At 36.0% G+C, this 14,082-nt stretch overlaps 1 protein-coding gene across 5 annotated transcripts in view; it reads left to right on the top strand.

Moving 5' to 3' along the window:
• HDAC9 (histone deacetylase 9) overlaps positions 1-14,082 on the top strand; it is a 212,562-nt gene that overhangs the window by 162,620 nt on the left and 35,860 nt on the right. For all 5 annotated transcript variants that reach the window (XM_053468113.1, XM_053468114.1, XM_053468111.1 and 2 more), the window contains 5 exons: positions 1,195-1,326; positions 3,209-3,324; positions 7,449-7,574; positions 11,879-12,083; positions 13,007-13,224. In XM_053468113.1, the coding sequence (XP_053324088.1) occupies positions 1,195-1,326; positions 3,209-3,324; positions 7,449-7,574; positions 11,879-12,083; positions 13,007-13,224 (797 nt within the window). The remainder of the gene's footprint in view (positions 1-1,194; positions 1,327-3,208; positions 3,325-7,448; positions 7,575-11,878; positions 12,084-13,006; positions 13,225-14,082) is intronic.

Here is a 14,082-nt window from a genome sequence, read left to right on the forward strand (position 1 = left end):
TAATAGTATGACATATTTCTCTTCTTTTTCTGGCTGCATACTGTGTAAGCACCCACTCTATGGAAAACACTCCAAGAAACGCTGGACTGATTTCAAACTCAAAAATGTTAGCTAAAAATAGTAACTAGAAACCTAGTAAAGCTCTATGACGACGCTATATAAATCAATAAATAACAGTAACAATTAGACCTGTAATGTACTGCGCCCTGCGCGTTCCACGATTCCCACCAGTGATTGGGTGCTTAAAGCAGCCAATCACCAGCCGGAAGGCATACCCATTGAAGATAGTGTGAGCTCTTTCTGTGCATGGATGAGTTTTCATAAGAGCCCGTGCGGATTGGCCTGCAAGAAATGCATTTGACCAATAGCCTTTTTATGCAAAGCAATTGGGGGGGCAACAAATGCATAAAGAAGGTTCTGATTAATATATGCATTTATGTGCCAAAAAAAGCTAATATGACACTCAGCTGTCAAATGCATTCATGTGGTCTGTGTCTGTATGTGTCAGGGTGAAGACCACACGTTCGTATCAAACTCTGCAGACTTTAATGGAATATGCACAGAAGATAATATTTCCCTTGCTTCTGTAGTACCAAAACAATTAAAAGGGATTTATGTACTAGTAGAATGTGTTACATATATGCGATAGAAAAATATTATGTGGGGTAGACGTAAAGAGTACTTTGGATTCAGTGTGCATTTTTCTTGCATAAAATGTGTTTTGCGTTAGCAAACTTGACAACTTACACTAACAGCTTTCCATAACTTTAATACTTACTTGAAAATACATCAATATGTCTGGTGGCATGCACGAATAATAATAACAGAACTTTACAGAAACCGTATTTTTTGTCTTGTTAACAAAATACATAAGAAACATATCAGAAAAAAATAAATCACCATGCGTGATGTGGAAAATCTCTGTAAAACTTAGCATGATAGAAAATACATCGAATAATGCTACTCTAGGGCAGCTGCTTAGGGAAATTGCATTCCATGTTCTCCTTATGATCTAATATGTATAATGAATTGACTTATATCATGGCAAGCTTGATAAAAAAAGGGTTCTACAGATGTGAGTTCAATCACACAGAATTATGATTTAGATCTTATTTGGTGCAGAATGTATATAGTATTTCACATGGAACTCAAAGTATTTAAGCCGTTAGTTTTAACGATTTATCTCCTTTGCAGCTTCCGAGCCCAATCTGAAGGTCCGATCCCGCTTAAAACAAAAAGTGGCAGAAAGAAGAAGCAGTCCTTTACTTAGACGCAAAGAAGGAAATGTTCCCACCACATACAAGAAGAGAATATTTGAAGTTGCAGGTAAATTAATGTTAAGAAGGTTAATAACATTTTTAACTAATTTTCAAAAATATAACTTTATAAGATTTGTTTTTCTTAAAGTGATCTCTGTTTCTCTAAAAAATATTAAGATGAATACCCCCCGTCATAAAGTCTATTTTCTAGAACATCAAGATATGACACTTGCACAAAAGGTCCAAATTCCAAACTTTCCATTCATACCTAGGGCTTCGACTCCAGACATTTAATACCATCAAATGAGTAGGTGGCACTACTGCTTCATTATCAAAGCTTTTATTTACACCACAGCGTTAAAAACAAGAAAGCAAGTGGTGCTAATTTCCCAAACCAATAACACACATTTTAGCCTTGATGATTTAATTTCATGTCACGTAAGTAATTTTACCCTAAGAAATGTATGTTATTAGTTTGGGAAACTAGCATGACTATGGTCCGGTGCGAAAACATTGTTTGTTTTTAACACCATGTTGTGAATGAAAGCATTGCTAATGAAGCAGTTGTGCCACTCCATTAGTGGAGGCAGGAGAAGTCGATTTGATTCCATTCTGCAATCCAAAAGACTTTATAGCACCAGTTTTATGTCCTTGTTTCACCATTTACTATGAATAAATTATAATACATTCTTAGGTGAAGTAATCCAGCAAATGCCCTAGATGCATACTTCAAGTAGTATACTTCCAACTTCAATATATTTCCATTTTCCTATCACAGATTGAACACTCAAGCAGTGGTGTATCTTTAGTAATTATTCTGGCCACAGCAAATGCATTAAATGTGATTGATGTTTTATTTAAATAAAATCCAGTATGTAAATCTAGTTTCTATTTTTTTTTTTTTTTTTTTTTATAAATGTTAGACCTATCTATTTTTCACCCACAAATAGTCAAAACAGTGAAGAACTAAATTGAGCTTGTGGTGAGATCCATTAGTTTGAATTGAGAGCTTGATTTGACCGCCAGTTTAATTTTTTTTGTATGTAACCTTTACCATGATTATTCAACAAGGAGAATGTAATGACTGCTTAACACGGTGGATAATAGGAGTTTAGAAGTTTGGATAACTCACTGGGGTATTAGGCTTGAACATTAACAGCAGATGTCAAAATGCATGGGCAAGATTGGCTGAACTATTGGATATGTTTCTATGAGTCTTCAGTATCAACATGTGTAAGGTTATTTGTTTCTCGTTTGATGGTACATTTATGTGGATCTATACCCTTCGCATAATTAGAGTTCTTTATGCCGGGTCCACTCAATAAATTGCTTTGTGTCTAGTGGTGTTTGCTGTTTAAGTTCAGTATTTACTTCAGTATAAACCCACCTATTCCCGGAAGTGTAAAACCTTTCTTCCTAACACTCAGCCAGCATCCCACTCAAGCCATGTGAAGGACCAACAACCTCTAGAGATCATCCTGACCTGGTCAATTCATTACTGTTTCACTTCCTCCTCAACCACCCAGCTAGATTGTAAAATGGCAAGAACAGGGCCCTCTTCTCCTTTTGTTACCAGTTTGTTATTGTGTGCAATTTTAAATTTTTTATATTTTTTTAATAGCAATGTAGCTTTATAAATGCTTAGCGAAAGTAAAGAATTTATTCAGATTCAAATCCTGTAATCCTCTAACCGGTGTATCATTGTATTCAGAAATCTAATCTCCATAAAAAATAGATCAGATTTTCCACCCTCTGCATTTTTTCCTCTGTTTGGTTGTCTATCATCAAAAGTAATCAATGTCAGATTCTCTGAATATGACACCTACCTGTCAGTCCTTTTTTTTTTACATTTTTTTTATATCTTTGAATATTTATTTGAATTGTTTTTATTGCTATTGTACTATTACAGCGATTCATTCCATCTATCCAATGGTTTCAATTGCTTTTAGAATCTTCAGTGAGTAGCTGTTCCCCAGTATCAGGACCTAGCTCACCAAACAATGGTCCAGTTGGCATGAATGTTGAAAAGGAAGCTTCCGTGTTGTCATCAAGCTCTCAAACTGAGGTAGGAAAGATCTGCATGTTCTTATGGGTGGATTTGGACGTTAAAAGTCTAAATTGTTTGGCAAACCACAGTTATGACAGGGAATTATTGACACAAAACGCTCTGATAACGCTCCTAAGAGCAACAAATACTCACATTGGGGGTCTACTCAGTGATGACCAAGCTGAACATCTCAAAAGACTGATTAACAAGTTTGTCCCTAATTACCTCAGTTTTTGAGGGCTGCACATCTAATCAGAAGTACTGTGCAAGTTTTATCTACAATTTGTACTTCTATAAAAATCAAGGAATACATGGCAATTTGCAGGAGGCTCAATTAGGAATTTATTATAACAAATCCAGCAGACTAATGTAAATCTTTGGCATCGACTAAAGTCTCTGGTACAAAATCCACTCTGTATATTGTTTCTTGTTTAGTTTGCAGGATTTATTATTTATTTTCCGTACTTCTATATTTTAGATGTGTCTTGTGACAGCTACTCATTGACTCTAGGCGTTTGTCTGTATTATTAGTAGGACATCTGACAATTATTTTGACACCTGATAATGCAAATGATAAGTAAAACTTGTATATGTATAGATTGATATGGACCAACTATATATTGGTCCATATCTAATATGGCCCAGGGATGCATTTTTGGTTTACTTCCCATGAAATATTTACGGTACTTATTTCAGCTAAGATTTTATGGCTGTACCTTTCACCCTACACACATATCACAGTATCTTTTGCTTATATAGTGTAATATTCAGATCAGGCATACGGTTGCCCAGGTTAAAGAAAGAACTAGATTTCTTTAGGTCATCAGCAGGACATCCACTCCAGAAGCTGCAGACATCCACTACTTCCAGTCTTCCCCATCATAATAAATTAATTGTTTGTGAACTGTGATCCTGGGGGCAGGTGTTTGACCCCTGTCCACTGATTAGTAGCCTCCCTGTGGACCCTGGAAGAGCAAACAATGCTACTCTGATGGCTAACATGTGGCTTTGTCCTGTAACCCTTTATACTAGAAATCACCAGATTGCGGTGATGGAAACGAGACTTCATTAGTCCGCAATTAGCCTAGCTATTAGTATTCCATAATGAGGTACCAAGTAACGCAGATACATGTGTATACTGCACCTTCAACCCGATTGTCTGCAGCTTCCGTAGAATCTGGTAGCATAGAAATGTATATATACATGCGTATAAATAGTAGCGCTATTTATATTAAAATAGTTTTATTCTGTGGTTTATTAGCTTTCAGGCTCGTAGGGAGTAAACGATTTGTGGTTTGGCGTTTTTCATTACTTTGGGTGAAATTCATGACTTTTTTTACTGCCAACAGGAAGTAAAATATTTTTCTCCATTACATGAGGAGGAGCCAATTATTGTGTCTGTTTCTTGGAACAATGCTTTTTGGCGGTTTTGGATACGTTGAGAAATAATTTGGAGGCAGATACGAAGCAGATCTCAACTGATAAGAAGCTTCTGAATTACCCAATATGTGCATTTTAAAAGTTATATAAACTCAGTGGTAGAAAGAATGTTTCCAAGCAGACTTATTTCTACCTTTCCATTACAGATTGAATTATTTTGACTTACATTTAGACATAATTATCACAGGAATATTATAGGTTTGTGCGAGGAGGAAAGTTGGCCGTTTTTATTAATATCAGTAAGGTAAATCTTTTATTATAGTTGTTGAAAAGATGGATTTTGGTATTTCAAAATTATAGCCAGTATAAAAATATTGCATCTCAACAATGTTTTTATGCATTTTGTAGAGTTGAAATATAATGGGTGGGAAACTAAAACTACTCAAGAATAGCAGATTTTCAGATTTTTGTATTACAGAAAGACCTCCGGAAAAATAGGATGGGTTTTATTCTGTGTTTTTTATACTGCTAACTCTGTTTGATATTAAGATTAAGATGTTATATGGGGTCTCTTGATAAAACTGAATATCCCAAAACTGAAGTCCGATAAAAAGGGGTTACTGTACATCTAAGTGGATATATTTAGTCGGAACTGCCTAGCTGAAATTTGGCAATTTCTGCCGTCACAAACATCATATGCCATTCCCCAGTAAGCAGTATAGAAGGCATTACGATGCCTTCTTGTGCCAGCAATGGATGCTTGAAATGTTTTAGAGCGTCTAGTAAGCAGAATATGCAGAATGACAGGTATAATGTATGAGCACAAGGGACTCCAGATAAATATTGATTTCGGGAATTGAGGAGCGGAAAATACGAAACAGAATGGTAATTCATTGGTGCTGCTTGGGGAAGATGGGTAGTTGCTTGGAGGGTAAGTGCTGCAGTGTAAATCCCTGGTTGGCTTGTTACCCACAGAAAGCCCATTTCAGTGGCAAAAAGTGGTCTGTGAAAGCAGCCTTTCATGACTAGGACCTCGTAGGGCAATGTTCTATTTACTTAACATATTGAAATGAATTTAATGTATTAAAATGAGGCAGTAGAAAGTTCAGAAGATAAAGGAGAGCTGAATAGTCTATTGTTACTCCATACGGCTATTTGCTTACTCAAGAAAAATATACAATATATTATGTGTTTATAGAAAAAAATGTATAGAAAAAAGGACACTCCAATATATGTATTAATCAATTTTTATTTTATTATAATATTATATTAAGAGCCAAGTTTGATTCCATAAATTTCTCTATTGAGTAAGGGGAAATATTTAATGAAAGGGAATCTGCACATACATTGTATCTGATTTTCAAAGCAAGGTGTTGGGTGGAAAGGGTGCTGAGGACCTTAAAGTTGCTCCATTGGGGGAAAAACATTTGTAATATAGGAAGATCATACAATTTGTTTTTTGAAACACGAATTTACGTCATTTTAGCACTATTTTGAGACTTTGTTATGGGAAATAGAACACAGCAACAAGTGGACATTATACGTGTTTCGAAGTGAAAGGTTCAGTGACTTTTCCCATATAAGTCCTCCATGAGAATCCCATTCCATTAAGACTTGTGAATCTCCTTTTTGGCATTCTGATTAGAAGGATTTGCCACCTAAGACTAATAAAAGAGGTTAATGGCTACCATCCATCCTTCTCGGGAGGCTGTTTAATGACATTTAACAATGAATGACTATTTTCTCAATGTACTATAAATACAGTAATTTAACACCCTTTACTACTGTGCAACCATTTTCTGTTTATCATTCCACCCTTGGGAACACACAAATGTCAGGCAGAAATTACTCATCCTGGCTCATCTGGCATTCTCCAGCCTTGGACCAGGTTATGAGTTGCATCTGAAAACAAAAATGTACCAAGAAGGTTATATTTTTGCATAACATCCTGTATTTTTATGTTGCCCTGCTGTTCACTGACAGCATTGGCTTAACACAATTTATTTTCTTAAGTTAATTGATATCCCAGATACGTCCATTATGAAACATATAGCCTTTCCAACCTTTCCATGCTTGACAAGTTGTTATATTTATGTAGTCAATCCTATGTGTGCAGTATCTTGCTTGGAGGTGGTCTATTATCACAGACCCAGATGCTTTTTGTTTGGGAAGAAAGCAGTCCGTGTTGTCATACTGTTACACAGAGTATTCTTTTTCAGCGATGTGACTCCCCTGGGGATAATATCATGGCAGAGCTCCTAATTTTAATGAAGCCTATGCGTCTGTTATTAGGTAGCAGTGCCACCATGAGCAGGGGGTGGAATGTAAACCTGTATTTCAAGGAAAATTATTTTCAACCACATGTTGAAAACATTTAACTGTAGGTCGGAAAAGTGATAGCTTGTGTGTATTTTAATTTAAAATAAAGTAAAATGTAAAAAAAAAAAAAATAACTGAAACTAAACATATTTAATCACTATGTGTATCTATCTATCTATCTATCTATCTATCTATCTATCTATCTATCTATCTATCTATCTATCTATCTTATCTATGTAGTTTTCACCAATATGCACCAATACAGTCTTTGTTAATATAAACTCTCTCCTTCTGTATCACTGATTTTTTGTGCAATTAATTTAATCCGAGCTGTGTTTCATTTGTTTGTCAGAACAATAAGTTAAAATTTTGCGTTTTTGTTTACTAAACTTGAAAATAGTACCGTATGATATGTAATCCACACTTGTCATTTTCTTTTCCAGCATTTGGCATCACATCACCAACATATTGTGCATCCTGAGAAGTCACTGAGTCTACTGAACCTATACAATTCTCCTTCCTTGCCCAATATTACCTTAGGACTCTCGGCGGCAGTTTCTCAAATCAGTGTAAGTGACTTTTATACAGAAGCACAGAGAACATTCAATTTGCAGGAGTATTCCTGAGAATGTTCCTTAAGTGCCTGCATATCTATACATTTAGCGTAAGCCATACTGGGTCATGTATCCCGTCTTACAAAACTGTCCCTATATGAAGTGTATGGGGTTGGGTGTCTACAGTGAGCCCAATTTAGGATACCGTGTATAAACACTATATACCTGCGATGTGGAACATAGATGGATGAATTCTGTGTAATAATCAGAGGCCATAAGGTAGATATTTTTTCCTCTTTCACTTTCTTACGCTAGCAATAGGATGCATAGGTTTGGCACAAAGCTAACCCGTTCAATTCCAGCTAATGGCCATTATTTTCCTGCCTACAGCCAACCGAGGAAGCTATTTATTAATTTATCTTACCATGTGGGATGTAACGTAGACTTGTATATGAAACCAGCCAAATCATATGCTGTTTACGTGTACGCACACCGAGGATCTTTTATTTATTTTTTTAACAATGATTTGATATAGCATTCAAGTTTTGCTTAGTTTCAAGAAAGTCACATTGGTTTTACCTTTAGCTTTTTTATTTCTTTAAGTATCCTCTTTAGAAGCAGTAAGATCTTTTTTCATATGGATCCATTGATATTTTTGTATTTTTATCTTACTGTGTCCCTTTGGTCACTGGAATAGTGTCTCTCTATTAGTGCAGTGTTGATATTTCGCATGCAGGCAGATCATTGTTTTTCTTAAGGAGCCAATACTGAGCCCAAAGTAAAACGGTGGCACCTAATTATTAACAAGTTGAGGATCTGCTAAAAGAATATCACTGACTGTTTTTTATATTGTATCTTGTGTTATTACTTTGTAGTTAGGTTTTATTAACAGTGGAAGGTAGTTGGCTTATTATTAACATACTGGATACTATCCATATTCCACTGGACAAAGCTCATGTTGGCTGATGGTTACTGTGAATGATGAAATCACGTAGGTTCACGCCACAGGAACTCGGTGTGGACTCAACTTCTTCAGAAATGTTGAGTGTGTAACAAGGAGCTAATTTCATGTGCAAGAGACTTTTTATAATGACAGTTGCTCGCTGCACGGCAGGGTCTGAGAATAAACTATGTTGATGAAAGGAAATTGCCTTCAGAGACATAGAACAAAAGGGCAAGTTAGATAAATGAGGGCAAAACAAGAAAACAAGATGAGGTCTGGTCATGGATAGGTGAGAGGGCGAAACACAAATATGGGAGAAAGAGACAGATATGCATTTTTACAGGAGAAACTACAGTGGGTTAATTACCTTTTAAGTGCAGGGCTATATGAAACGCAGCATTGTGCAGCAAATTGACTTCCAAAACTGAGCACAAAGACTGCTCTAATGGCCATAGAAAAGTGAGTATTTTTCCTTCGTTTTTGTGATTTTTTTTAACCCTTTACATAGACACATTAAATTTACAGCAGATAAGAACCAGTCCTTGATTTTGTGTTAGATTCAGAACAACCATGCCTATCCCATGCATGCTTAAATTCCCATGCTGTATTAGCCTCTTACCACTTCCGATGGGGCCCTGTTCCACTTATCTACCACCCTCTCAGTAATGTAAACTTGATTACATTACATCTAAGTCTCTACCCTCAAGTTTTAGATTATGACCTTTTGTTTTAACATTCCCCCTCCTTTGAAATAAATGCCCCTCCTGTACTTTGTTAAATCCCTTTATGTATTTAAATGATCTCTCCCCTCTCTTCTTTCCTCCAAGCTATACATAATTATTTGAATGCCCAGAAACTCTGAAAAGGAATCAGAAATGAATGAGCTATTATTTTCTTAGGAATTTTTTTATTAATTATTATTATTATTATTTGTATAAGGAAAGTTTGGGTCCAGTCCAATACATTAGATACCTTCAAAAGGGGCCTCAATATTTTCTTAGAAAGGCATGACATACAGGGATATAAATAGAATAACATTAATATTTTAGAGCTTCTTGATCCAAGGAGAAATCCGATTGCCTCTTGGAGTCAAGAAGGAATTTTTCCCCCTGATGGCAGAATTCGAAGTAGCGCAATTAGGGTTTTTTTGCCTTCTTTTGGATCAAGAGTAGGAAGGTTAGGTAGAAGGGTTGAACTTGATGGACTTAGGTCTTTTTTCAACCTTATGAACTATGTAACTATGTAACTATGTAAGTGCTTTGATGTTTATTTTTTTTTATGAGATAAACAACATTGCCTTTCTGCAACACGACTATATGACCCTACATCTTTTTTTACATGGACAGTTACCAGTAACAAATTGCTATTTTGAGCTGCATTCTGGGAAAACTTAATAATGAAGCCATAAAGTTCCATAAATCCCAAAGATGCTTCACTGGGAAATATAGAGTATAATTTCAATAAGACCTCACTGTACAATGTTTTGTTAATAACGCAAAGCAGCTTTAATTATCGCATTGCACATTACCTGATATAATATTACTATTACTGTATCTCTACATACAACAGCCTTCTGCTCTTCGTCTTGTTTATTAAGGATAATAACGAGCTCATTTCACATCGATACACAATATAAATTAATATTTAATTACTTGTTTATTAAAAAAAAAAACCCTGTCTCGTTATTAACACTGTGAGGTGCATGACTCTAAAAAAAGGAATGTATTCTTTAAGTGTTAATATTCCCTTAAGCTAAAATGCCCTAAATTAAAATCATTGATAGGTTTATCATCTCTGCTATGGAAACAGGAAAATAATGAGATCTGTAAGTTACAATAATAAGGCTGACCCCTTTGTTTTGTTATATCTATTAGTATTATTATTATGATTTATTTCACTTCGGTGCTAGCAGTCTCCCTAGAGTTTTACAGCTATGGTGTAATAATCACACACATAATGACATACATTCACACGCAGACACCGGTAGTGGTTCATGAAAAGTCACAACACATGCTTTTTAGATTCTTTCCTTAACAAAAACAACAATTAGATAGATATTAATAAGAAATGGAAGTGCATGAGTACAAAAAGTCATTAGAGGATTAGATGGGAAGGATTCTGTATCCTAGGTGCTGTGTAGGAGTCTTCAATGCGTAATCACATTTTGGTCTTACAACACTATTACTGCTAATATGTATATAGGAAATGTGAATAGGCAAAGCCAGGGGTCCCTGTGTGTAAAAAGGTAATACATTGTGAGAGTAATAAACGATCAGTGATACATAGAGAAAAAAAAAGAAGTTTATTTTATTAAGGATTTGGTGAGAAGGAAATGTGGTATACATCAGAAGTTTAGAAATTAAGATCCTGTTCATAAAATAAAAAACATCAATTTATAAATAAGATGTCTGGTAATAATATGCCAGTACGTAGCAGAGCCAGAAGTTGACTTGAATATTTAAAGTCTCTTCTCCCTAGTTTTTATACCTCACCTGAAGTTGAACCGTCAGCCCCTCGTTGTCAAGTGGTTCCATGGTAGTAATAGCAATGGACGCTGATATATAACATCAGACTCCAGCACCCTCATTCAATGTGACTGCCGTGAAAACCATCGAGACAGATGATGATGTCCCAGTTACAATTTCAATGTTTATTAGCCCAGCCATGCAGACTCTTCAACCCTCTAAGGCCCTTATTATTATTATTATTATTATTATTATCTTTTTTAGCACCAACAAGTTACACAGCACTGTAAAATGTGAATGGGTCAGTTAACACATACATAACAAATATACATTAATACATATAGACAAATCAAGAGTTGAGAACCCTGCCTACCATCTAGCCTTATGGCATTGAGGGCCCCGCTCGAGAGCTTACAGACTTGGCACTTAAACAGCAATAAATCCAACCATTCCCATGTTACTTTTTGAATGTAACAACCTCTACAATTTTTTTTTTTTTTTTTTTTTTTTTTTTTATAATAGAATGTTTTATTTGTTTCCCACAAAAATGATTCAGGCTGAACTGATTATTGTGATAAACAAGGAAGAAGTGTCTGCCCTGGTTTTCTATGATGTCATTAATGAAATTAAAGGAAGATGGAACAGGGGCTTTTAGGAGATTAAAAAGCACTTTCACTTCTTAAAGGATCTTCTGCAAAGAAAAAAAAAAAGGCAATTGTCCCCAGGTAGTTGTTACGTGTGACAAGGGATTATATTTTACACAGGAGTCATTTGTATCATTACACAGGAGTCATTTGTATCATTTAAAGACAAATAAGAGACAACATCATTCATTGATTAGGTAGAGTTCCAGGACATATCCTAATGAGCATGTAATTGGATTAGAATTTCTTTTCATTTTTGGGTTTCAGGCCTCATCCTCATTAAAAGAAAAACAAAGGTACGACCCCCAGGCTCTCCGGCAGGGGGTCTCGCTGCCTGGACAGTATGGTGGAAGCCTGGCTGCATCTTCGGCCCATGCGTCCCTGGAAGGAAAATCAACCAGCAGTCATCAGGCTTTGCTGCAACACTTACTGCTGAAAGAACAAATTCGGCAACAAAAGCTTTTAGTTGCAGGTAATTACAGAGCGCTGTACTGAAAGGTACTTTGTAATCCAAGATAACTTTGGTAGTTTCGTTAATAGAATTCACTTACAGTAAGATTAAGGTGGTTTTTGGCTTCATAGACCACCGGTACATTGAAAGGGCATAAAAAATAATGCTGGTCTTTACAGAAGTTATTTAATTCACTAAAAGCTCAACCGATCAATGAGTGGTGACAACTCTTTTGAAAGTCGTGCTAAAAAAATGAAAGGCACATTCAAAGGACACACTTTTTACTGCATTGATTTTAATCCAGTTGTGAAATTTTGTAAATACCTGGCTTGATCATTTAATAAAGGATGAGGAATGCTCAGAAGAGCCTGACAATGAGTTTTTGAAAAGCACACTGCAACCGGCTTGAGAAAAATACATTGAAATAGCCTATCCATATGTGTTTCCACTTATTAAATTGGTATTCTTTTCATTAGCTCGCTTCTCTTCTGCACTATAGTTATATTTTCCTTTATGTATTTTACAGTTTTCCTCTATAGTGCTATATTTAAGAATCCCTGGTAAAATACTATATACTTTCAGAAATAATTATACTCCTTCACAAATTTTTCAAGTCATACCGCCTCAGAATTAATAGATATTAGAAATGATCCCATTTGAGTTATACAGGGTTAAGAAATATTTGCCCAGCCCTATGTTGTTCACCAACAAGCAGTTACAAATAATACCTTTATAGGTTAACCGATGTATAATGGACTGCAAGCTTTCAAGACTATCTAGGTCACTTCTGCAGGCATATATATTCTATACCAAAGTGAGGATTGGTGCTTGATATTTGTGAAGTCTAATGTTACCTATTTCTTGCATTTGATCGCTGAAGACATTGAGATGTAAATGGCTTTTGTGTAGTACCTCTATGACTTATGTGATTTTGTTTGTTTAAGGAGGGACTCCACTTCTCCAGCAGTCACCACTGGCATCAAAAGACAGAGTTTCACCGTCTGGAAGAGTAGCCCACAAGCTGCCACGCCACAGACCGCTGTACAGGACCCAGTCTGCCCCTCTGCCGCAGAACACTCTGGCTCAGCTGGTCATTCAGCAGCAGCACCAGCAGTTCCTAGAGAAACAAAAGCAGTATCAGCAGCAGATTCACATGAACAAAGTGAGCACGTCTACAGGGTACCAAGAGCATTAAAAATACCGCTTGGCATTCTTACCTGTGTATATTATCCCCCCTGCCTGAACTAATCTGCACCAATTAGCAGGGCAGAGATATTTCAAGGGTAATGTAATAATACGCACCTTCTAATATACCACGGGGAAAGGTATTTTCCTTTTCTCCACATCCTTATGATTATTTCTTCCCATTGTGTTATCTTATGTATTGTTAAGTTTCTGATTGTTGTTACGTTTCAGGCAGCCTTTGTAAAGTTGAGGGATGTAGAATAAAGAGGAATTGATGAGATAATACTGGCTTTGCCACAGACTGCCACTGGTGGATGTTTAAATATATGATGGGGAGCAATTATCTTGCAGAACCTGAAAACAGTTAAATTGTCTGCTCCCATGCATGTTCTCCAATCTGGGAACACCTTTACATGGATTTAACCATAGAAAGTATGAGTTTGAAACATGTTGTATCCTCTTTACACACAGATCATTCACAGATGTGTATGAATGAACATCACAATCTTGCACAGTTTCGGGAGAAATAAACAAGTTTATCATTATGTATTTTCAAGACGGTATCTATTTCTTTGTCAGCAATCAGATAAAAATAATCTAGGATAATTTGACAAATTACACATACTGCATGAAAAAAGCCCTGTATGTAAATTTATGAATAACAGGATGTGTGCAACTCCTTCCATGACACCAGACCTTGACCACCCATTGGCCACGGAAATGATCATTGTGCCGCTGTTTTTTCCCACTCAATATTGAAGAAAGCATATAACCAATGAAGATGAAAGCTGGTGTTCTTTAAATGTGCATTTCTGGCCCCCTTTTTATGTAGCAA

Source organism: Spea bombifrons, chromosome 5 (assembly GCF_027358695.1).
Source record: "Spea bombifrons isolate aSpeBom1 chromosome 5, aSpeBom1.2.pri, whole genome shotgun sequence".
Classification (NCBI taxonomy): Eukaryota; Metazoa; Chordata; class Amphibia; order Anura; family Pelobatidae; genus Spea; species Spea bombifrons.